The sequence below is a fragment of the Pseudorasbora parva genome, chromosome 14 (genome assembly GCF_024679245.1).
Source record: "Pseudorasbora parva isolate DD20220531a chromosome 14, ASM2467924v1, whole genome shotgun sequence".
Lineage (NCBI taxonomy): Eukaryota > Metazoa > Chordata > Actinopteri > Cypriniformes > Gobionidae > Pseudorasbora > Pseudorasbora parva.
In genome coordinates, this window is record NC_090185.1 from 12,588,757 (window position 1) to 12,614,474 (window position 25,718).

A 25,718-nucleotide genomic window follows, 5' to 3' on the forward strand; every position below is an offset into this window, starting at 1 on the left:
ACAACTTAACGTTCAATAACAAAACAGAATAAATGAAAAAAAAGGAAATTATGAATAATTAGATATATTGAAGATATATACTGTACATATACAGAATGATTTGCATGGTAAAAAAGTGAGATACAAACATAATAGTATAAAAAAAATTAAAAAAATAATGTTTTTTTTTTTTCATTTAAAGGAGAATTAACATTTGATTAAATGATTTTAATAATAACTTAAATTACATTTATTCATGAATGCTACTACCTCAAATGATTTCTTTTAATATAATGACTACAGTTGTTCAAGAATATCTCCACCTTCCCGAGTATTAATCAGAGTTTGATGGTGACGTCTGCTCACTCCTCTTCTGTTGAAGACTTCTGGATCTGATGTCATAAACCAGAACAACCACAGCAGCCACGCCCACCACAGCAGAGAGAGCCAATCGGATCACAGCCTCAGTGAAACCACAACAGTGGATACAGTCTTATGAGAGAAGAAATTAGCAACTTAAATAACAGAAATATGATTCATTTATTTTGTAGAACAAAAATATAGGTCTGCTGACAAACCTGAACTTGTCTTGCAGAGTTGAGTGATGTCCAGATGTCTGGTCTGGTTTCTGATGGGATTGTTGAGCACACAGCTGTAGGTGTTGTTATCCTGATATTCCACCTCCAGAGGTAGAGAGAGACTGATGCTGAGATTAGACACACTGATGCTGGACAATAAACTGTTTCCTTTGAACCAGGAGAGAGTCACATGACTCACATTCAACACTGAACACAGCAGTGAACAATTCTGGTAGAGTCTAAAAGCAGAACAGTCTCGGCTGATGACAGGAACAGGCAGACGAGCTGGAAATTATGAGAGAATATATTTAATTCAGAAAATAAGAGTCCTATGATATTTGTTGGTTCATTGATACTTAACATTCATTTAAAGTATCAAAAAAAAAAAAAAAGTTATAAAATGTTGATTATTAAATAATTACAAGAATGTATAAATGGATAAACAAAAAACTACACTTTAATTTGCACCTAAATAACATCAATCGTGAAATTAGTTAATACAGCATTTATCTTTTATAACATTTATTTTGACATAATTTGCTGTATCGAGAAAAGAAAACCATCAGATTGAACAATTTCAGCAGTCAAGAGCAGTAAGAGATTTTCCTTTTTCCTTTTGTTGTTTGATTAACATTAATGGCACACACAGCTGCAGGTTTATTAGGCTGGTCACTAGGACCAAATGCTTGGATCTAATAACATGACACACATTCAATTCTTATGTACACTTAAGACATAACTAACTGTGTTTATGAGAATACTCCCCATATTTTTTTGTGTATTTGGCCAAAGCCCAAAGCAGTTTGCCTGTACTTTGCTTGTCTGTGTTTCAGTCCGTCTCAAAGTGTGCGCACAGAGCGTGAGTTCTTACACAGCTTAATATCCAGCTTCATTACTGTTTTAATATTTAATTTGTAAATATTAAGCACGTCTTGCGGTGAACAACATTTTACTACTGTCATGTTAAATAAGTAGACTGATTGACATTAAGGAGGACCAAAAGCACACCTTTTTAAAATGGGTTAGGGTTAGGTTACCCTTCCATATAGGCCTAATGGTTTTTATACTGTACAAACCGTATTTTCCGTATCCCACTACACTGCCCCTGTCCCTAAACCTACCCATCACAGGAAACATTCTGCATTTGTTCTAAAAAAAAAAAACCTGTGATTTATAAGATGTTTTCCTCATGGGGACCTAAAAGGACAAGGATTTCGGATATTGCCATCTTTGTGGGGACAATTTGTCCCCATAACGTAGGGATTACACGCCTACGCGCGCGCACGCACGCACGCACGCACACACACACACACAGCAGTGTGTGTAATTAATTAGAGGTTATTCATTCTGTGAAAAAACTGGGGTCAAACAATGTCCCTTATTTAAGGACGAAGGCAGCAAACACTCAAAAAAATTTTTTGTTGAATGAACTTAATTAAATTTTGGAAAACTTTTCCACAAAATTGATTTATGCTTTTCCAACTAAATCTAATTGGTTTTGAAATAATCTTGTTGTATTCACTTAAAATCATTTAGTGAAAACTAAAAAAAAATCACGTCATTCTAATTAGATAAAGTAGGATAAAGAGGGGTGGGGTAGAAATGAAGGCACGTTCCAACCGCCAGCGTTTTTGTCACTGCATGTCGCCAGCGCCAGAGATTGCAGGGTTGCATATAAACATCATTAAATAATACAGTTTTTATTACTAGTGTTTTGCAGAACAGAGCAAGTTATTAGAATACATACACACTGTACTGTAATAGGTAGACCATATTGCATGCAGTTTAGTCAAAACTTACTTTATATCCCCACAATCCCAGACACGTTTTTCCATGCATCATTTTTTAAATGTGTCTCTGTATGTAGGCTACACAGAGATTTAATGTAAAGAACAGGGGGCTTGCTAAAAGCTAATATCAACAACGCCTCCGGACACCGCAGTAGCAGCAGACGGATCACGTGCACTCCACTGACTTCACTACTATTGGTTGTCGCTCGCGAAAATCGCTTCTCGTTTGCATAAAGTTGAAATTTCTGAACTTTTGTCGCGTGTCTCACATCGCTTGACACGCCCACATTCTGTCGCCGGAAGTCGCCAGCGCTCCTTTGAAATGAATGGGATCATGACGCTTTGTCTCTGCGTGTCACTGGCGGTGAGAACGGGGCTTGATGATTATATTTAGTTTATTTGAACTGTCACATTAATTTATTTTCTTTTTTTCTATAAAAACTATTAGCCAACAACACTTGATCACTTTGCTAATTGTGACATGCAAGTAATGATCAAGTAAAGCATTTCTCATCACTAGCATTAGCACAGTTACAGATCATTAAGAAATGCAGCACAGCTTAACAACAAGGTCTACACTTCACACAAAAAACCTGACACAACATAACACAACTTTTAAATTTCAAATATAACTGTCAGATATAACATCAGACTTTAACAGGTCTTTCCCTTAACTAAAAAACACATCAAACATCACTAATTTTTACATTTATTCTCCTGATCCATCCCTAGGCAAAGCATGCTGGGAACGAGAAATACACTGCCCAGTTCAGTCAGTGCAACATAAATGATTCATGTAGTCCCAACACAAATGGTTTAGGTTAACTTAACATTTTACACATTTTATTTAATTTAACGTAGTAAAATTGAGTAAAATGGCAATTAACTAAAAATAAATAAAGATTTGTGTTGTTTCAGCTTATTTTATTTAAATAAACTCAGCAAACAGCTAGAATAATTTTTTGAGTGAATGTTGTGCATTTCTCTCTGAAAATCTAAATAAAATAGGTTGTTCCAGACATTGTTCAGCACAATAGCATTTGATCAAAAAGTTGATTAGAGATGGGAAAACATATACAGTGATGCAAATGATTAGCTGCTCATCTAAAATGATATCAAATGCTGAAAATCAAATGGAAAACTACCATTTGAATGGATCGAAGAATAGCCAAAATGGAAAAGGAGTCATCAAAAAAGTCTACATGTGAGTACTGTAACAATTAGAAGATGCTCATGTGAAGCCAAGCTATTGGCAAGAAGTCCCCACAAAGTCCCATTGTTCAAAAACGACATACTGAAGAGGTTACAGTTTGCCAAAGGACACATTGATTGGCCTAAATAGAAATGGCACAGTATTTTGTGGACTGATGAAAGCAAGATTGCTCTTTTTGGGTCTAGGGGCTGCAGACAGTTTATACACACTGTAAAAAGTAATTGTTGAATCTACTAAAGAAAAACTTGTAAAATTAACTGATTTTGGAAAATGTGTTGATTTAGCTTGAATATACTGAGTATTGTGAACTTTTAGGTGGATGCAATAGCTAAACTAAGCAAGTTTGGTACATTGTACTTAAGAATGCAAAGTGTGTTGTACTAAATGCATGTTCACACTGTTAAATCCAACAGCTGTTGTTACTAAGACTTTTTATTAAACTTTACTTAATGTCCAATAATTAGAATTTACTTAAAACAATGTAGTAATCAGAACTATTTGCATGCTATGCCTTTGTTACTTAGAAAACCCAAGTAAACATTACTTGACTGGTTTGAGTACCATTTTGCCAAAGGAAAAAAACACACACACAAAAAAAAACAGCGGGCGGGCAAAAGGTTGAGGCGGGGCAATTCTTAATAGACTTTTCACTCATTTCCTCCACTTCTGCAGTCATCGTTCTTCTTAGTTGCATTCACTCATTTTCCAGTCATCTTGAATGTTATTGAAAATATAACTAAATACTTTGGGAAAGCGTCACATAAGCTGACTTCCTGAAATTTCTCACCATTATGGTGATGAGTGTTCTCTTTGGTTGGGCACTTGGAACTTAATTTATATTACTATAAATCTCTTCCTATTGATGCAGCAATGCAACATGGAATCACAGTTACCTGATTTCAAGGGAAGGGAAGTAATAAGTTTATATATATATATATATATATATATATATATATATATATATATATATATATATATATATATATAAATGTAAAACCAATTGATGATCTTTTAACATTTTATTGCTAACTCTTATGACAAGCTTCTAATTGTGTTAATATGCCTTTATATTTGTGACAATATCCAACAATTGACTATGCTTAAGTCACACACAAGCGTCAACATTCAGCATGCAAAACACAACAATGGTAACATTTTTTATTCACTTAATAAGACCATTACAAGTTAATTTGCTGTCATTATTGGGGTTATACTGACAAAAGACAGCAAAAAAAAAAGGTAAAATAAAGCCAAAAATAATAAAACGGAGTTACGATTGCCCTGTGATTAATTTATTCATGCTGCAATGCATTCTGGGAGTACACTTCCTCAGCTCACAGATAGAATTATGTCGACTTGAAGGGTTTAATTGATGCAATTAAGCTTACTAAACTGAGTGTTAAGTTCAGCTTACTTGAGAATTTTAAGGTTTCCACACATTCTTCTAGTAAAATGAATAAGCAGACATTAAAAGAACTAGTTAAAAGAACGATTTTGTTTGAGTTCTGCTTACAAACCCCAACTTATATATGTAAGTTGGCTGAACTTTTGAAATTGAGTTACTTGTACTCAAGTTTTATGGTAACCTCTACAAATACACAAGTTAACTCTACAAAGTAGCAGCTAGTATCAAGTCAAAAATGATATTTTATGACCTAATTTGCTTAAAAATTCTGAGGCAATCAGTTTCCACAGCTTTTCTAAGTAAAGTCAACTTATTACTTTTTACAGTGTATATATATGTATGTGTGATTTGCTGCTCAAGAAACATTTCAGTTGTGTACAACTTCATGATTATTTAATGAATAGAAAGTTAAAAAGAACAGCATTTATCTAAAATATATAGCTTTTGCACCATTATAAATGTCTTCACTGTCACTTGATCAATTTAATGCATTCTGGCTGAATAAATGTATTAATTTCTTTAAATTCTTGCCCCCCAAAAATAAAAAATGTACTTTCTTTTCAAAGAATCCTAAAAAAATGTTCAAAACTGCTTTCAACATTGACAATAATCAGAAATGTTTCTTGAGCTGCAAAACCTCATATGAGAGTGATTAGTGAAGGATCATGTGACACTGAAGACTGGAGTAATGATGATAAGCTCAGCTTTGATCACAGGAATAAATTACATTCTAAAATATATTCAAATAGAAAACAATTATTTTATATTTTAATAATATTTCACAATTTTACAGCTTTTTTGTATTTTTAATAACATAAATGCAGCCTTGGTAAGAAGAGACTTCTTTCAAAAACAATCAAAATAGTAGTTTTCCAAACTTTTAACTGGTATATGCACTGGACTGCATTTTATATAGCACTTTTAACAGACCCTATGGCCATCCAGAGCCCTTTACATCTTTCCTCACATTCACCGGGAGCTGCTGGTTTGGTGTCTTGCTCAAGGACACCTCGACACTTGGTCAGGTGGAACCGGGGATTGAACCACCAACCTTTCAGGTTTATAGACAACTAGGGTGACCACCTGCTAATAAGCTCAAGGGGGGACAAAGGGTATGTTTCTGAGGGACAATGTGGGACTGCCACCCCACGAGCAGACGGGCAGATAGTGGTTTACCCATTTCTAGCACATAGCACCTTACATGGTATATTAATAATGCCCTATTCCCCTAAACATGTGTAGGCTAATTGCTGATGTATGCTCATGAATAGGCCAACCAATGTGTATTTTTGACATAATATTTTGAACATTCAATTAATTGACAGATGCACTTCCACTTACGATTTACTTTAGCTATTTTACTTTACTTATTTTTCATTACAATTTATTCACTTTAAATAAATGATAATATCAAATTATAGGATTAGCACAATTTGTAGTTGCTCAACATCACAGGAACAGAAAAATTAATAAATAGTTAAGTTAAAGTTAAACTAAAAGTAAAGTGAACTCTAGAGGTTCACAGAATGAGAAGGAGGGGAAGGATGGTGAACTTACATGTTAGTATAAAGTCTGCACTGCAAAAAAATAAATAAAAAAATAAATAAAAATATATATATATATATATATTTCTTACTTAGTATTTTTGTCTTGTTTTAAGTCTAAATATCTAACAATTCTTAAATTAAGAAACATTTACTAGACATGTAAAAAATATTGTCTTGTTTTGGGGGGAAAAATCACTCAAAATTAAGCAAAATAATATGCCAATGGTGAGAAAAATACTCTTGTTTTCTGCTTGAATTAAGATTATTTTTTTTTACCCCATTGGCAGATTATTTGTCTTATTTTAAGCAAAAACTCTTTAAATAGTATTTGTTCCCAAAACAAGACAATTACTTTTGTTTGATATTTTTTATTTATATTTTGGCTAAAAAAACGAAATACGAAAATACTAAGAAAAGCATTTTTTGCAGTTTGACATCGTATTTTACTATGGATGTCCGATTGAGAGAGACGTTTTGCAAAGGTCAAAAAAAGCTCTCTCAACACCTTTCAGTCACAAATATTCATTTTCCCAGTCTTTCTTGTACCCACTCCTTCTCTTTTTAGTTGATGATTGCGGTGCCTCAGACTCCATTTTTCGAATAGGAAAGTGAATCTAAAAAGTTCCAAGTGTGTCTGGTATGCACGTGCGTGCGCTGTCATGACAACAACGAAAAAGTTGACAACAGCAGTTCAACTGTGTGTGTGGCAACAGTAGTGTGCTGAACTGTCAAGTAATGTTGGTTTGGCTACCTGAGGCACGAGGATATAGAGCGACCAACTTTTTGAGCAAGCATGCGTGACACGGTCTCAATTTGCGGGACGCATAAATTTGGTTTCAAACGCTGTGCGCGCACGCGCTACGCGGGACGGGTGGTCACCCTATAGACAACCTACATGAACCACTGAGCCACTGCCGCCCCAATATTGTACATATCGTATACCCGTATACTGTATACTGTACATATACTGTGTTGTTTCAACCCATGTTTGGGTCAAATATGGACAAACCCAACCGCTAGGTTTAAAAGTTGATTTAAAAATGGAAACCAATGGTTGGGTTTGTCTTTTATGTGACCCAATCAGGTAGGAAATATACAGAAACTTAAATAATTAAATGTAAAACAGCATTACACACACTGTAAAAAATATTGTTGGTTTAACTTAAAAAAGTAAGTAACCAGGTTGCCTTAAAATTTTGAGTTTATTAAAATTAAAAATTTGAGTTGATACAATGAAGGAAATTGGTTTAATAAATAGAAACTCAAAATATTATTGTATCTGAACCACATAAAAATGTGATAAATCAAGAAAATAGTACAATTTGGCATATTTCACTCCGTAATCACAAATAAAACACACAAATACCCAACATGCTTACAACATCTTTTAATAATATTTCAATAAAGATTTTCAATTCTCAAAAATGTTCATTGTATTAACTCTAATTTTTAATTTTAATGAACTAAACATTTTAAGGCCACAAGGTAACTTATTTTTAAATATTTTTACAGTGCAGTCTTTACTGTATACATAAAAATAAAATATATAAATATTAATATAATACAACATACAACACACACACACACACACACACACACACACACACACACACACACACACAGGTGCTGGTCATATAATTAGAATGAAAATGAAAATAAATAAACATTTGAAACATACCAGTCTGTGTGTAATGAATGAATATAATATACAAGTTTCACTTTTTGAATGGAATTAGTGAAATAATTCTACTTTTTTATGATACTCTAATTATATGACCAGCACCTATATAGATATATATATAAACAGGGGAAGTAATTCTTTACTCACCATAGACAGTAAGACTGAATGTGTTGAGCGTCTCTTTGCTGGTGCTGGAGACTTTATAAAGTCCAGAGTCTTCAGTTGTGGTCTGTGTGATGGTCAGAGATCCGGTCTGATGATCCAGCTTCAGTCTGTCACTGAATCTCCCATCAGGAAAATCTGTCTTATTGTCCTTTTCATTGATTGTAGCTATGATAATGTTGTTGTGTCCATATCCCCACGTTATCAGATCTTTTTTCTGTATTTGAGTAAGACCAGAGTTTAGAGTGACGGACTCTCCCTCCATCACTGACTCTGACTGCACTGCATCAGCACTCAACACACCTGACCAACAAACAGACATATTCACTCTCAATTTAGAGGTTTAACAGATTTTTGTCATTTTGAAACAATTCTCTTCATTCTGCACAGTAGAAGTTGAGTTTATTTTGTCATATGTTCAAAATATTAGAGGCAAAATAAATGATGGAAACAATAAAAAACAAAATAATGTGCAGTAATAAAATACTTACCAGCCAGACTCCAGGAGAACAAACAGAAGAACATAAACATATCAAACATTTTCTTCATCAGTTCTAGACGAGGTTTCACAACAGAAAGGTTTAAATAATCAGTCCTTGCACTTTTGAAAATGTTGAATGTGTTGGCGGTCTAAAGTGAAGTGGTTTAGTAAAAGTCTGGGTGAATAAACCCCTTCAGTAGCACCGCCCACACAGACACACCTTTTTATTATTTCTGTAATTAAGTTTAAACTAAGTTAATACTGACTAATGTCCTGAAAACTTTTAAATAATTTAACATAAATGTCTTTCTCAAAATGGAATTAATCTATTATTTAATTAGTTCAATGATTTCTTGATTTAAACATTCATTTCAAGTTATGGGGCAAAAATCCCCCAATAATGAGTTCCTGATTTTATACTGATAACATGATGTAGTTAAGCAATATCAGGAGTGATATTTTTCAGCATGATTTTAAATGTCATGTGATTTTGAATTTATAACAGTTGGAAAAACAAAAAGTTAAACTTAGACACATGTTGTCAGTTTTGCTCCTTCAATGAAATTAGCTCAAAACAAAGCCACAGCAGAACCACAGTAAATACTACTCCACACAAAGGAGAAAATTTAAAGTCTATTTTCCTAAAACTAAATAAAAGCACTGTATTAACTTTCAAAAGCTAAATTCATATTTATATTGACTTTGAATTCAGATATTGGCTCGGGAGGCTGTTTTGTGTTGAGTTTGTATGTTCTGTGTTGATGTGATGGACTGGCCACCTGGGTCTTTCCTTGCTCTGACACTATAGAAGAAAAATAGAGAATGTGACGCACTCTGTTTAGTTCATGAATCTTCTATTAGTTTCAAAAAGAGAACATTTAAATTATGTTTTTGGAATGATTTCTGTTCTTACGTTCTCCGTTCTTCTTATTGTAGATCAAACAGTGTAATTTTGAGAAGGCATATACAGTCTCTGAAGGGAGGAGTTTCACTAAACCGCTTTAAGATAGACCAGCAGCTTTGTTCACTTTGTTACAAAGAATTCAACATTTTCAAGACCCGTGTCAGGACCCTCATTTCACACACTGATCAGTCTACTGTTAAAGAAAAATGTTTATTTTCATCTTTTTGTGCTGGAGTCTGTCTGGTAAGTGTTTTTATGGCTTCGGTTCTGTTTATTTTATCATTTGTCAACAAACATAATTCCATTATTTATTATTTCCATCATTCATTTTGCCTCTAATATTTTCAAGTTGTATCAGACTAATATTCTCAAATAGTATACATTAAATTAGTGCAGAGAGAAGAATTGTTATTTAAAATGTTTTAAACTTTTATTGAGTGAATATGTCTGTTTGTTGGTCAGGTGTGTTGAGTGCTGATGCAGTGCAGTCAGAGTCAGTGATGGAGGGAGAATCCGTCACTCTAAACTCTGGTCTTACTCAAATACAGAAAAAAGATCTGATAACGTGGGGATATGGACACAACAACATTATCATAGCTACAATTAAAGAAAAGAGTCAGCCAGATTTTCCTGATGGGAGATTCAGTGACAGACTGAAGCTGGATCATCAGACCGGATCTCTGACCATCACACACACCACAACTGAAGACTCTGGACTTTATAAAGTCTCCAGCACCAGCAGAGAGACGCTCAACACATTCAGTCTTACTGTCTATGGTGAGTCTATCTAAAACGCTTAATTTCTCAACTAACAATATCCAATGAAAACGTATTTTAATAATTTGTTCTTGAAAATAAAAATAGTTGCAAATTGCAGATATACAGTCAAACCAAAATTTATTCAGACACCTTCAACTTTTTCTCGCACTATTACAGTTTAATCACTATAGTTTAGAAATTGGTAATAAAATAAGACAAGAACTCAGAGTTAAATTATGTCAGACAGGGCTGGACTGGAGGGCCTTAAATTTGAGCAAATAAATAAAACAATAGGACCGGGACAAATAATGATGGATATTATCAAATTTACTGTAAATGCAGATAACAAACTTAATATTGCACTTTTGTCACACAGAAATGCACTTGACAGTAAAACAATTATGATTTTGAGCTAGGATGCAGTAAATGTACTGCTTTTAAATGCTGTCATCATTTACTCACTCTCATGTTATTCCAAACCTGTATGACTTTCTCAGGTGAAACACAAAAGATATTTTAAAGAATGTTGGCAACCATTGAATAGTGTATGGACAAAAAAACAGACTCAGAGAATTTTCTTTTATGTTACCTAGAAAGAAATTCAATCAGATTCGGAATGACATTAGGGTGAATAAATGATCACATGTTTGGGTTGAACTACCCCTTTAAAAACAAAAACAAAAATGTCAAGAGCATGTTAACACCTAATTTATGCAAGACACTGATATATTTCACGAGATTCTCACTAAAGTAACATTTAGTTAAATTTCATTAGATTTAAAAAGTTCATAAAACATTTAAAGAGAAAAAAGCTTTGTCCCTAGTTCATGGGATCCAGGCGTCAAAGCTGTTTTGTTGAATTATCCTTTAATTACCCTAATGAAATTGTATTTATAGTTTAACTGTAAGCTCATAGTAGTCACAGGTGGTAAAACCATGCTCCTCATTACCATGGGTAGCCTATATGGTTTCTAAAATAAATAAATAAATAAATAAATAATAAACTAGTGAATTTGTAATAAAAAAAGATTGTAAACACATGTAGAAAATACAAAAACAGCCTCTATAAAAGTAGTTTATATTCCGCAATATTTAATGTAAGTAACAATAGCATTTTTAATAAATACATTTCTTCCAAATCACAATATTTCTTCACTGTTAGTACCTGCAAGGTAAATTGTAGTGGTGCTAGAGTGACAAGTTTGTAGTTGTCGTGCTGTTTTCAGCTGATTCACCACAGAACCCGTAATGTTGCCATATCACATGATTGTATAAAACTAAATTTGTATTCAAAGTGTTGTTCATCACTTCATAGAGCAGCAGAAACATAGCGTAGCCTATAGGTTTGTCAGGGGACATTCTAAAACGCTTAACATGAAAAACGCTTAACATGAAAAACGCTTAACATGAAAAACGCTTAACATGAAAAACGCTTAACATGAAAAATGCTTAACGTGAAAAACGCTTAACATGAAAAATGCTTAACGTGAAAAACGCTTAACGTGAAAAATGCTTAACGTGAAAAAACGCTTAACGTGAAAAATGCTTAACGTGAAAAATGCTTAACGTGAAAAAACGCTTAACGTGAAAAATGCTTAACGTGAAAAAACGCTTAACGTGAAAAATGCTTAACGTGAAAAAACGCTTAACGTGAAAAATGCTTAACGTGAAAAACGCTTAACGTGAAAAATGCTTAACGTGGCTTAATGTACTAAGACAGTGTTAATAACAGACCAAACTCAGGAAATATCATATTAATAAAGTATATTATGAACAAAAAATCAGATAAGCCCAGAATATGAATGCAATGTGTTTAATTATACGTTAAGCGTTTTTCTAAGAAAACGTGAACGTGGCTTAATGTACTTAGACTGGGGAAGAGTTTTGAAACGCTACTATCACATTAGAGCTGGCGAGCATACTTCAAAATGACCATGGTCAAGCCCCTTCAAACATCTACAAAACTGTCCTGAAACATGCAGTGGTAATCAGGAGCACATGCCAGTAAGCACCCCACGAAACCTCAAACAAGTCCAGAACACAGTATATGCAACCAAAGAATCTCACGAGATGAACTGTTTAGTTAGCATCAATTGGCAATTTTGAAGTATGTCAGAGAAAAACTGTTTTTTTGGAGGGAATAAACACTCTCTGTTTTGGCATTTCCATGCTTTCGTGGTACATATACAGTCTCATTTCCCAGGTAATGAATCAAAAAGAAATTTGTTGGCAGTTTTTTGTCATCATTAACCACAGAGTTAATGCTCTTCCTGAATTCTGCAGAGGTCCCTTTTTCACATTCGTCCGCTCTAATGTGATAGTAGTGTTTCAAAACTCATCCCCAATACTTTAAAATGTTGTGATAATTTGAACTTTTCTGCTTCCACATCATTTGATCAAATCTAAAGTTAATGTCAGGTTTATCTGACAGTGAACTCTTATAAAGGAACACATCACCACCCTTTGGATGCAATGGTGGTTCACTAAAAATTAATTCCTTGTATTTTTCCACATTATCTAGAATTGCCTCTGCTTCTTTTAAACTCTGACTCTTTTTGCATTAAAGTCATTTTGCTGATATTCCCTTGTGTCAATGTGAACAACAAAGAAAAAGAAAAATACATAAAAAAACAATACAACCAAATATAATATAATATAATATAATATTATATAATATAATATAATATAATATAATATAATATAATATAATATAATATAATATAATATAATATAATAAAGAGTATATAAGAATATCCTGGTGATCAGTATGACACAAGTGAGTTTTAGCCTTTGTGAATATAAAACAGAAGAAAAAGAAAAAGAAAAAAAAACGCAAAAAAACCAAACCAATGTTATTCCAAATAATATAATATAATATAATATAATATAATATAATATAATATAATATAATATAATATAATATAATATAATATAACAAGTGTATAAGAAAGCCTGGTGATGTATGACACCAGTGGAAAATGAATTTTAGCCTTTGTGAATATAAAAAAAAGAAAAATAAATAATAAAAAAACAATAAACTGTAATACCAAATATAATATAATAAAGTGTATAATAAGAATATAGCCTGGTGATCAGTATGACACCAGTGAAAAAGGAGTTGTAACCTTTAAAAAGGGTTTTTATAAAGGAATTTTGATTCCAGTAATCTAACAATTGAATAACGGCACTATACAGCGACTATAGCAAGGCGACTGCAACATGGTTGTGTATACGTCAATGCAAGTACAAGTTATGTTTATATCAACAAGTTAGTTTAGTTTATATATATTTATAGAGAATAGAACAAGCTCAGTATAAGCTTCTTTTTAATATCATTATTTATTGATTTTAAAGGTGCCCTAGATTTTTTTTTTTTAATTAACCTTGCCATAGTTAAATAACAAGAGTTCAGTAGCCTACATGGACATCACATACTGTGAGTCTCAAACACTATTGCCTCGTGCTTCATATGTAAATCTTGCTAAAATTATAAATGTGTAATTGATTAAGGGTATAATAATTACATACATTATATCTAAATCATTCAAAATTATTATTATTATTATTATAAATACGCATTGTTAAAACCCAAACGCTTTAGTCTTCAAAAACCATTTGCTATGTGGTGACCTTTAATTTGGAGTAGAATAAGGGGAGTGGCTTTATTGCATCAGCTGATTTGTCTAATTTCTGTTTGATCTCTTATCCAGAACATAACCTGCCCGGGAGCAGGTTAGTGGAGTGTAAGTTACTATGGCGATGAACACAGCTAATCACTTTAATGGTATTAAATGGCTAAAGCCCAGGATTGCCACAAACTAAGCTTAACCATATCTGGCTAACCAACTAAACTGGCTTCATGGTATAGGCCCCAGGTCAAACCGAACAGTAAACAAAATTCTAGTTTGGAAATAATCTTTTATTTTTTAACTATTTGCCTATATACTATTTTGCAAAATAGCCCCCAAAAATTGGCTATTTGCAAACAATATTTGCATTAATTTGCGTCAAATATATTATTAGTCCAGAGATTCTTTGCATTCAGTAGGCTATTTAGTGATTAAATATGTAGATCCGTTTTTAATATACGAGTTCCCCAGAGGTCTAGGGGTAGAATTTGAGTAAACCATCTCAAAGGTTCCAAGTTCTATATTCCGCTCTCATATAGTTTTTTTCTTCATTAAATTCAAAGATGTTCATCAGTGGGTGCGTTTATATGCACTTTCTTAAGCCGATTATGCCTAATAAGCCAACAATGAACATGGTCAGGTAAACGCGGTAACCCGTTTTCTTTTATCGGAGTACGGTCATAAACGGCGTAAGCATACAGCGGTTGGGACGGGTAGTTTTTTGCCTCTTACCCCACTTTCGCATGGCATGTAAACGCATTAACCTGCTTTCTGTCGGCTTATTAAAGTGCGCATGTGTGATAGGTGACAAAAACGCACATTTAAACGCATCCAGACAGAGCAAGCTAGCGTTTTGCATGAAATAAGAACATATATCACAAACACTGTACAGACTCTTTTAAGACCCAGAACATTGTAAAGATGTGTTCTTCACTTCTAATGCAGCAGAAGTAGGAGAGGTTCAGTCAAAAGGCTACATCTGGAACTGCATGAGAGAATAATGAGAGCCATAAATCTCCCGCTGACACGGAACACGCTATATTTAACATCACAACTGACGTAACATTTGGAAAACTCCAGTCAGATACGGACATAATTATTTTTGACGTCACTAGAATGAAATAACCTGGTTTATTAATAGTCATGTAAACGCGGTTTACTTGCATTGTCAGTTAACTGGTTTGCATGTAAACAGAGATTTTAGTTTTGTTTTAAATAAGCTGATATTTGAGTTATCAGCTTACTGGTGTGCATGTAAACATGCTCAATGACCAAGCAATGCTTCATTTTGTTTGTCAAAGGTAGCATTAGCAATTAAAGAAGAAAAGAAAAAAACACTTCAGGAAAACAGGCTAAGCTCAAAATGTGGAACATTTTAGTCCCAGATGTTTTATCAACTTTACTGGTAGGGACTGTATGAAGAAGTTTTGGGTATGTCACAGTTGTACTTTATTTTGCTCTCCTCACTTACATAAATGAACTATAGTCTTCTTCACCCACTAGTAAAAAAAAATATATGGTGTCTGAATAAGTTTTGGTTTGACTGTATTGTGATTGATGTTGTGAAGGAAATTATATTTTACAATTGTTTTTAATGTAATTATTTTTACCTGACTAATACTTCAATTGCATTTTAAACATTTTAAAATCCTTTATGAATGTTGAGAGAGGGAATGTTCAGATCAATATTGTCAGTGTCAGCATTGACCTCTGTGTGTGATGAACTCAAAACATCAAATCATGACAAATAAAACATCTCTCTTACTTAGTGTTAATTATATTTTATTTTTCCAGCTCGTCTGCCTGTTCCTGTCATCAGCCTTTCTTCAAAAAATTCATCATCATCAAATTGTTCACTGGTGTGTTCAGTGTTGAATGTGAGTCATGTGACTCTCTCCTGGTTCAAAGGAAACAGTTCATTGTCCAGCAGCAGTGTGTCTGATCTCAGCAGAAGCGTCTCTCTACCTCTGGAGGTTGAGTGTCTGGATGATTCCTACAGCTGTGTGCTCAACAATCCCATCAGAAACCAGACCACACATCCCAACACTGAACTCTGTCAGCCATGTTCAGGTACATCTGTTATGATAGTGTGTGTTTATGTTCACATTCACTCACACTAATTTACTAATGACTCTCTTCTTCAACTCCTCCAGTCTCAGTCTCTCAGATAGTGCTGATCTCTGCTGCTGCTGCTGCTGGATCTCTGTTGATTGTTGCTGCAGTCATTGGGATCTTCTGCATCTATAGGAAATGTAGAAAAACCAACCAAAAAGGCAAGTATTACCTACTGTTACCTTCTGTATGCATGTATGTACAGGCCCTTCTCAAAAGTTCATTATTTTCCATAATGTAATGATAAAAATTAAACGTTCATATATTTTAGATTCATTGCACACCAACTGAAATATTCCAGGTCTTTTATTGTTTTAATACTGATGATTTTGGCATTCAGCTCAAGAAAACCCAAAATTCCTGTCTCAAAAAATTAGCATATCATGAAAAGTTCTCTAAACGAGCTATTAACCTAATCATCTGAATCAACTAATTAACTCTAAACACCTGCAAAAGATTCCTGAGGCTTTTAAGGTTGACTTTTTTTGCATTAAAAACACTTTTCTTTTATTGGTCAGATGAAATATGCTCATTTTTTAGATTTTTATCATTACATTATGGAAAATAATGAACTTTATCAAAATATACATATTTTGAAGGACCTGTATGTATACACAGTCAAACCAAAAATGATTCAGACACCAGATATTTATATTTTTTAATAGGGTTTTTAGTGGGTGCAAAACACTATAGTTCATTTATGTATGTGAGGAGAGCAAAACAAAGTACAACTGTGACATATTATACATATTCTTTATACAGTGACTACCAATAAAATTGATAAAACATTTAGGAATAAAATGATTCAGACACTTTGAGCTGAGCATGTTTTCCTGAAGTTTTTTTCTTTTCTTTAATTGCTAATGTGACCTTTGACACCACAGACTGAACAAAATGAAGCATTGTTTGGTCATAGATTGACCTAAATTGGTATTATCTAATTGTGTAAATAAAGGAACTGTATGTAAGAAAGGTATTTCAATTAGTCATAAAATTGCCCTGATATGTCACTAGGCATTAAGAAATCATGTTAATTTCAAATACTTCTATCACTGACAACAGTAGTCCGGCCAGGATATTGTCATTTAAAGTTGTTGTTGCCTATCTGGCAACCTCGAGTCAGGGGGAGGGGGAGAGGGAATACACCGCTCTACAGTCATTTGAAAGTCATTGCAGTACCAGTTTCGGCCACAATCTTACATAGACTTCCTTTAAATTATACAGCTGATTGGTTGATTGTAATCCAATATCTTTATATCAAAGTTTGCTGACATTATCGAAATGAGTTTGTTCTTACAGTTTAACTCTGAGTTTATCCATTTTCGAAACTATAGCGAATAAACTGTGATAATGCGAGAAAATGTTGAAGGTTTCATTTTCTATTTTCTGTGTGTATATATATATATATATACAGAGAGAGAGAGAGAGAGAGAGAGAGAGGGAGAGAGAGAGAGAATTTCATTGAGTGTTTTGTTTCCATTATTATGAAACAGTTCAGACCTGCGATAGAGAGATCACTTATGCAGATCCGACATTCTGCAAAAGACATCAATCGGTAAGAGAATTTATTTATGCCGTGTTTTTGAATTAGTTTAGCAGTGGGCCCGATTTAGATGTTTAATAATTTATACAGACTAGCATGACATGACCACATTGCATAATTATAAAAGCAGTAGATGTGTTTCAGTGTCCCTTTGTCTTCTGCTCTCATGTGTTTATTGTGGGGTCAGTGAAGGACATCATTTAGGGTGTCATCATTGTAGGTATTAAAATAATATCATAAACTCTTATATGTCATCAGAGATAAATTCCAGATACATTTATTTATTCACAGATAAATTGTGTAAATAAAGTTCTTGATAAATATGTCAGTAAACATGTATTTGTGTTTTCTTTTAGAGAGCTACAGATCAGGATGCTGTGGTGTACGCAGGAGTCATGAGACGTTGAACTTTTGATCAAAATGTGATTCTGTTTTTGGGTTACTAGCTTTCTAAATACCAAATACAGGACAGGAGATGGAATCACATGTTACATGAATACAAATATGTGCACAAGTCATAGTACTCGACTAAAATAAAGGTTTCAAAAGGTTTTTTTTTTTCCAGTGATGTAATAGAATAAGGATCCTCGAAACTGGTCCTGGAGGACCACTGTCCTGCAGATTTTATCTCAAACCCTGATCAAACTCTCCTACCTGGAATTTTCTTGTAACCCTGATTAGTGTTCTCAGGTGTCTTTGATTCGGGTTCTAAACCCTCTGGGCTGGATTTGAAAAAAACCTAACAAAGAAGTACTATTTTTGGTTCCCCAAATCTTTCAGTGAAAAAAAAACAAACAAAAAAAACGTATTGTAAAGAACAGTCTCATAATCTACAGAACATTTTTCCACTATAAAGAACATTTTAGAGAATAGAAAGATTCTATGGAAGTTCGCGGTTTTTCATGGAACCATCAATCCCAAAGAACCTGGACTGGGCCTAAAATTCAGCCCTTGAAAAATCCAGCCCATTTGACCTACACATTTGAACCCCTCATGAATGTTTTGCTAGGGTTAGGGCCTTAAAATATGACAGAAATAATAATAGATACTTTATTGAATATATTGTCAATGCAGCTAACAAAATAAAAGTTTTTGTTTTTCTTGTATCGTTGCATGCATTAAATTAGGGATGATTCATGCTAGCAGTGAATTAAATTATGTTAATGCACAAAGTGAAGGCACGGAGGGTGGTTGCCCATCCTTGAAATCTTTAATGCACAGCAAGTCATGGATTATCCCGCTTATTCTATGGCCATTTGCCAGCATCGTAATGTACCGAACGTGCCCCCGCCCCTGCTGCCCTGGCCCAGCTCAACTCAGGCCCATTTTTGAGGTTGACCCCACTTTACTTTATGTCACAAAACAAATTGTTCTCTCTTAACATTTGATTACATAGTAATTAAACTGTAAATTTAATTACAGTGCATCCGGAAAGTATTCACAGTGCTTCACTTTTTCCACATTTTTATGCTAAATCCTTAATCCAAAATGTATTAAATTCATTATTTTCTTCACAATTCTACAAACAATACCTCATAATGACAACGTAAAAGAAGTTTGTTTGAAATCTTTGCAAACTTATTAAAATAAATAAATACAACAATCAAATGTACATAAGTATACACAGCCTTTGCTCAATACTTTGTTGAAGCACCTTTGGCCCCAATTACAGCCTCAAGCTTACAGTTTCTCTCATTTTTCTACACAGGACTATATTTTGCAGAACTAATATTTGTTACATAACAGTTATTATAATAAATTATTTTAACTTAATTACAAAATTATTTATTAGTTATATATTAAAGAGCATATTACAGGTAAAAAATCTTTTTGAGATAAACATATAACCTTGTATGAATATGCCATATGAAAAGGTAATGGAGGATTTAAAATGTTTTTAAAAGACATAAGAGCACAAATTTAGCAGATAAAGTGGCCGTTTCGTTGGCTGTTTGTAAAACCGCTGTTTTTTTCAACATCGCGTCATATTACGTCATGAGAGGGAGTCGTCTGCCAAGCTCTGCATTGGCTCAGTGCAGAATAGGTTGGTATTCTGTAGTAATCAGTGTATTTTCGGTAGTTTTTCTATTTAAATGTATCATTGTCATGGAAAATGATAGTGTCCAAACTGTCAGGACATTGAGTCCACAGCTTTCCTAAAAAAAATTGTTTGAAAAGCTGCATTGTGGCGTTTTGTGCAGGGGAAGAGACGGTACTTCACTTCTGCATCTGCTTTGACACACGCGGTGGTGTGTGTGTGTGTGTTCACTTTACACCGCGGATTATCAGCGATATGATGAAGTTTAACATTGCAATACTCATGTAGTTAAAGGATAATATTAAATGATTAAATACTCACACGCAATGCTTCTTGGCTATTGTTTTTACATTAATCAATTTCAACATTGATTAATACAAAGTATGTAGGCTACATAAACACACATGCATAGTCTCACACTTTTAAAAAAAAGTCAGGAATTATGTGCTGATAATATTTTATTCAAGCGTATATACATCGTTCACTCAAATACATACTCAAAACGTCATACATCCCCACATATCGACGGTGAATCGGCACAAGATAAACCCATAACACAGAATGAGTGAATAAAGGATCACAATAACACGTTATACTGTCTGTGGCTCGGCCGCGGCGGAGTGTGACGGCCGGTCGCGGATCCGTCAGACGATCAGCTCGGAGAAAACGCGTGAACTGTACACCGTAACTGAGGCGATCCGGGCGAACACATACACACGAGCGTTCGCGTTAAACAGAGACTGGAGACTCAAAACAGAGACTCAATGTTGCTGCTAGCTTTAGATAGAAAACATTACTTGTGTGCAAATGATTTGTTGAAAAGCATAGAACAGCAGTAGCCTAGAAATCTAGACGCACCCTAGCGGCAGCAAATTTAATTTGCCCGCAAGTGTCATCTAGGAACTCTGAATACCCTTCTGAGCTGTATTCCTCACAATCTGGACGGGCCAATCATGTCGTGTATAGAATCGGCGGGCGGGGCCATAATGACGACGGCCGAGTTGCGTTTGCGTGCTTCTAGTAACAGTCTTCTAGTCAACACAGAAACTGGCAAACGACGGCGGTCTTTCGAATCAGCTTTGACTGTGACTCTGGAAGATTTGGAGTTCAGCTTTTCTCTGAGAAAAGAACGGCACTGAAGTCATTCTTAAAAAGGGAAGATGTGTTCGGAGTTTAGCCGACCGGATACGGTGAATGTTTAATCTGTCAACGAGCTCCGCTTCACCTTCGTTGCTCTGGTTGGTTGTAGCGCTATCCTATCGCGTGCAGAGGGAGTTTGAAAGACAACCGTTTAGGGCTGCAGCTATCGATTCTTTTTGTAATCGATTAATCTACCACTTAATCGATCGATTAATCGATTAATCGGATCATAATTACTTTTTCTTTATTAAAGAGCAATAAGAGACCATAAGACGGGTATCTTAAAATAATTTTAATGCATACAATTGCCATATTATATTAAATAAAAATCTATTTCAAATTACTTTAAAAAGGTAAACATAGTTCAATCTAAAACTAAACATACAACCAATAAATCTAAATAGTAGTAATATAAATAACAATAATGCCAATATAAATAATATAAATATTCTATAAATTCTATATAACATAAATATTCTAATATTCTATAAATATTCTATAAATAATATAAATAACTAAACATTGTATTTATGTTGTGCAACTTAACTTTCATGTATCAGCTTCAGCTCAGGCATGACATAAGCATTTACTGTCTTATTTACTCCTTTACTGAAGCAAAATGTATTGGACAGGTTAACTTGGAATAAGAGATGTGCGGATCAGCTCTATCGTCACCGAATCAGCTGTTAGAAGCAAACCATCCACCAGCACCCGGTAGTCACAACTTCAAATCCTCCGTGTTAAGCGCAATGCTATCGTCACATATTAGCTACACTGAAGAAGGTTGCTAAACAAAACAAAAAAAAATATTGTGGCAAAATTACATTTAGGCTACATAAACCAGGGTCGACAACCTATACATCACACGGAGGAATAACCGCTAGAACGTGATCAAACGCGAGATATGTTTAATTCAGATAAAGTACATCACACATGCTGATCTTTTGAGCTAATCATTCATCATTGTAACACAGCTTGTTTTAAGTTAGTAGCTATAAATATGATTAAAGTGTGATATTTAAATTACACAAATCAATGAAAGCACGCAGCTCTGAGCTCTGAAAGCACGAGCGCTGCTCATCACACACACACACACGCGCGCGCGTTACAGCTTGTTCTGATATTTGTTGCGCCTATATTGAGAACATCTAATGGTGCATTTCGAAGATATTATCAAGTAGGATATATAAAGTCTCATTAAAGATTTCACACACATCACAATGACGGTGATCCATGTGCAAAGCTGCAAACTCCATCGCGTTCATGTGTTTTGAGTTGCTCTTATCTCCTCAGCTGACGCGTGAACTTATCTCCTCAGCTGACGCGTGAACTTATCTCCTCAGCTGACGCGTGAACTGCCGCAAATGAAACTTAAATGTTCAGCGTCGCATCCTGAAGCTTAACACACAGTTTTCCTCATTTAAAAACAGCGATATTAAATGATATTACCAGTGCTGATGCCCGTCCGCTCTCTCTCTCTCTCGCATTGCGGTCTTTGATCTCGACATGAGCTGAAAACGAAAGTTAAAGAACGACACGCATTCATTGCGTTTTAGCGTGAAATGAGAGTTCCGCGTCTTTATTAAAATCAACATATTAACGATTTCTCTCATCCACCTGCAATGTTTGGGATGTTTATGCACCTGAACCGCGGATATAACCGCAATCCGCTCATACTCCGAGTCCTTACACAAAAAATGTCTTTCTGCAATATCTGTGTGTAGTTAAATAAACTAAGCGAAGCGTCGAGGCAGATAATTTTGCCTCGAGGATTTTTTTGATTCGATTAACTCGAGTTACTCGATGAATCGTTTCAGCCCTACAACCGTTTATCCCGCCCCTCAGATTGAGCTGTCAATGGTGAGTTTCCAGACCAAACATCTTGATGTGGGTCTGGCTTGTCACGCTAGAACAGCAGCCTTTTTCAACAGAAACAACCAGAGAGGGAGTGAGAGCGCACGTTAGTAGTGGGAAGTTCGGATCATTTTACTGACTCAGATCTTTGAGTCTCGTTCAGCAAAATGAACAAATCTTTTTTCGAGTCATTTCGTTCATTTCACCAAAATAACATGTTAAATAGCCCAACACATCTAGTACTTATGAAAATGTTGATTACATTTTAAAACTACATAAAAATAAACTATAGGGTACTGCAACCAAAGCCAAATTATAAGTAACTGAAATGTTTAATTAATTGATTAGTTGTTGGGTCAGGCTATTGCAGTTTCTCTGTTAGTTCACCTCACCTCCTGATCCAAAACATTCTTTCTCTTGCAACTTCATATTTATCACGTTTGTTCTCCGCCTCTCGTGTCTTCGAGCTCCTCGAGACGTTAGTTGTCGAATCGTCTGTGTCTGACTCTGATCAGATCTGGGGGCTGGGCCGCCCGGACCGTGCGTGACACAGGTCCGGAAACAAAAATGATTAGTTCTTACGAGTCTTTCGTTCTTCCTGTTAGTCCCATAGAGTCTATGCTGTCAATAACGGAAACAGAAAAGATTAGTTCTTTTGATCGAGTCTCGGGTTTGAGTCGTTCGTTCTTTTGTCACGTGACTTGTCACCGCATAGAACACTAGTTCACAACCCTTTTAGTAAAAAGCACGTAGTTATTTATTTTATTTTTTTATATTATTCTCAGTTAATATCAGACATATACAAATATGGGAAATATATTGACTATTCAAGTCTAACATCACAAATTCAATTAGACTAATTTTGAATCAACTGTGTGTGTATTTATATATATATATATATATATATATATATATATATATATATATATATATATATATATATATATATATATATATATATATATATATATATATATACGCACACACAGCATGGGACTGACAGCAAGAACGAAAGACTCAAACTCGAGACTCAAAAGAACTAATCATTCGGAGATTCAGAGCTGATTCAGAGGCCATATGTTGCGTAATGCGCATGCGCGGTCAACACAAAATGAACGAATCACTATCTGAGACAACTCGGTAGTCCCGAGTCATAATAAAGATTCTAATTGTTCATGAACGACACATCACTAGCGCACGTGCGTATGTGTGTGTGTGTGTGTGTGTAAAAAGGCACTGTATGGATGCAACAACTGAGCTATAGCATAATACTCATAGATCTAGCCTGTGACATTGTTGTGCATGATTTGGCAATTGGCATTTGGCCATGCTGGTGAAAATCAAGCCGACTCCCGATTTTTTTGATTTTGTATGTTTAAAAAATATCGTGAGAGAAGGAGGTGCGAGAAACGTGCTCGGCTTGTCGTGTTTTTCCTCACATGCTGCGAGCCACGACCATACGAGCATCCACAATGTCCATGCGAGGGAAAAACATCGTCTGTGAGCTTGTAACGTTATGTCAGCAAAAAAAGCACCGGGTAACATTATGCGCCGCGCCCGGCTTTAACATCTAATGTGGACGGCGAGTGTGACTTAAGCCAGATGGTCTGAAGTTATTATTAGTTTCTGTTATTGGTATCAATATTCCTAGATGACCAATGTTAGCTTTGCATGATACATGATAATTATCTGCAAAGTATTGTAATCTGAGCACAGTGTTAGCGTATAATGTTATAAGCCGACTCTCTCACCTGCTCTGTTTTCCACTGTTTCTCCTCACACAACAACTCAAATCCTCTCCTCTGATCGTTGTTCTGTCTAATCCTGGCCTGTCCCTTATTGCGTGTCATAATTGCATGGCTGTGGTCTGCCATATGAGTATTAATAAACATTTATAATTTCCTCAGTGTCCGAACTGCCATTGCCATTCATTGTTTTCCTATGGTTGAAAGTCACGGCACTCCCTCTCATTATGTCAATTCCGGTTTGCGCATTTTTAGATGCAGAAGTAAAATTTTCTCACAAAAACGACTCAAAAAGCCTTATTAGCGTATACAAGTATATTTTAAAGAAAATCTAGGTCCTACATTATTTTTCTATACACTGACTGACTGGAGTCTCTAACCTGCAATATGCTCTTTAACATTTAAAATACTGAAATAAATTAAATTAGTTTTTTTTTTTACAGTCTATGGTTTTTGCATAATGCTTAATGAGTTTTATTGACAGCTGTGTTAGGCAATAGGCTGTCTCATGTATGTGACGCGACTCACGCCTGTGACTTCATGAAGTGTGTTTACCTATTCACTTAGCTTATAATTTGCATTTGTGTGATAGAGAAACAGCAGCGATACACAATTCTATAAAAATTACTTTTTAAAAATTGCATTAATGCAGGAGAGAAACCATCCATCAGGCCGCAAGTAATGTTGTTGAGACTATTCAATTCCAAGTGCAGGTTCATTCTGTAAAGCCGGGAACACGCCACCAGTTTCTATCAGTCATGGTAGTGTAAGGGTACAAAGTTTTGACGGAATTCAAACTGCAGTTCGAAGTCGATGCACTTCCTTTTCTCATCATATTTCAGATCGGAAAGATGCTTACTTTCAATAACAATGAAGAACATATTTGAAAAGAGGAAATAAAGTGTCTAACGTTTTTTGTAACCGCTGCTCATGTTTTGTATGTGGACAGATTGTAGCTACAGTTTTGGTTTATTGTAGACAGTGACAGTGTTGTTTCAAAAGTACTTGTATTTGTTTTGTATCATTTAAAGGTTCTGTGAAGGTGTTTTGAATGTTAATGTGGTACTAAATCAAGGTCAAACATTAGCCCAATTAAAAATACAATATTAATGGATTTTATGTCATAGCTTTTGAGCAGGGCTTTTGTTTTATTTGTGT

At 34.6% G+C, this 25,718-nt stretch overlaps 2 protein-coding genes across 2 annotated transcripts; one reads left to right on the forward strand and one right to left on the reverse strand.

Annotated features, from left to right (window-relative positions):
- Positions 1 to 303: 303 nt before the first annotated feature.
- Positions 304 to 8,958, reverse strand: LOC137040116 (CD48 antigen-like). Its single transcript, XM_067415527.1, has 4 exons — positions 8,847 to 8,958; positions 8,341 to 8,658; positions 558 to 842; positions 304 to 471 (listed from the first exon to the last, which is right to left on the reverse strand). The coding sequence occupies exons 1-4, from the start codon at positions 8,902 to 8,904 to the stop codon at positions 314 to 316; spliced, it is 819 nt and encodes a 272-aa protein (XP_067271628.1). The 5' UTR covers positions 8,905 to 8,958; the 3' UTR covers positions 304 to 313.
- Positions 8,959 to 10,222: 1,264 nt separating this feature from the next.
- On the forward strand, positions 10,223 to 16,531 carry LOC137039728 (SLAM family member 9-like). Its single transcript, XM_067415003.1, has 4 exons — positions 10,223 to 10,517; positions 15,923 to 16,198; positions 16,282 to 16,401; positions 16,512 to 16,531. Exons 1-4 carry the CDS (start codon positions 10,241 to 10,243, stop codon positions 16,529 to 16,531), a joined length of 693 nt encoding a protein of 230 aa, XP_067271104.1. The 5' UTR covers positions 10,223 to 10,240.
- The last annotated feature ends 9,187 nt before the right edge of the window (positions 16,532 to 25,718 follow it).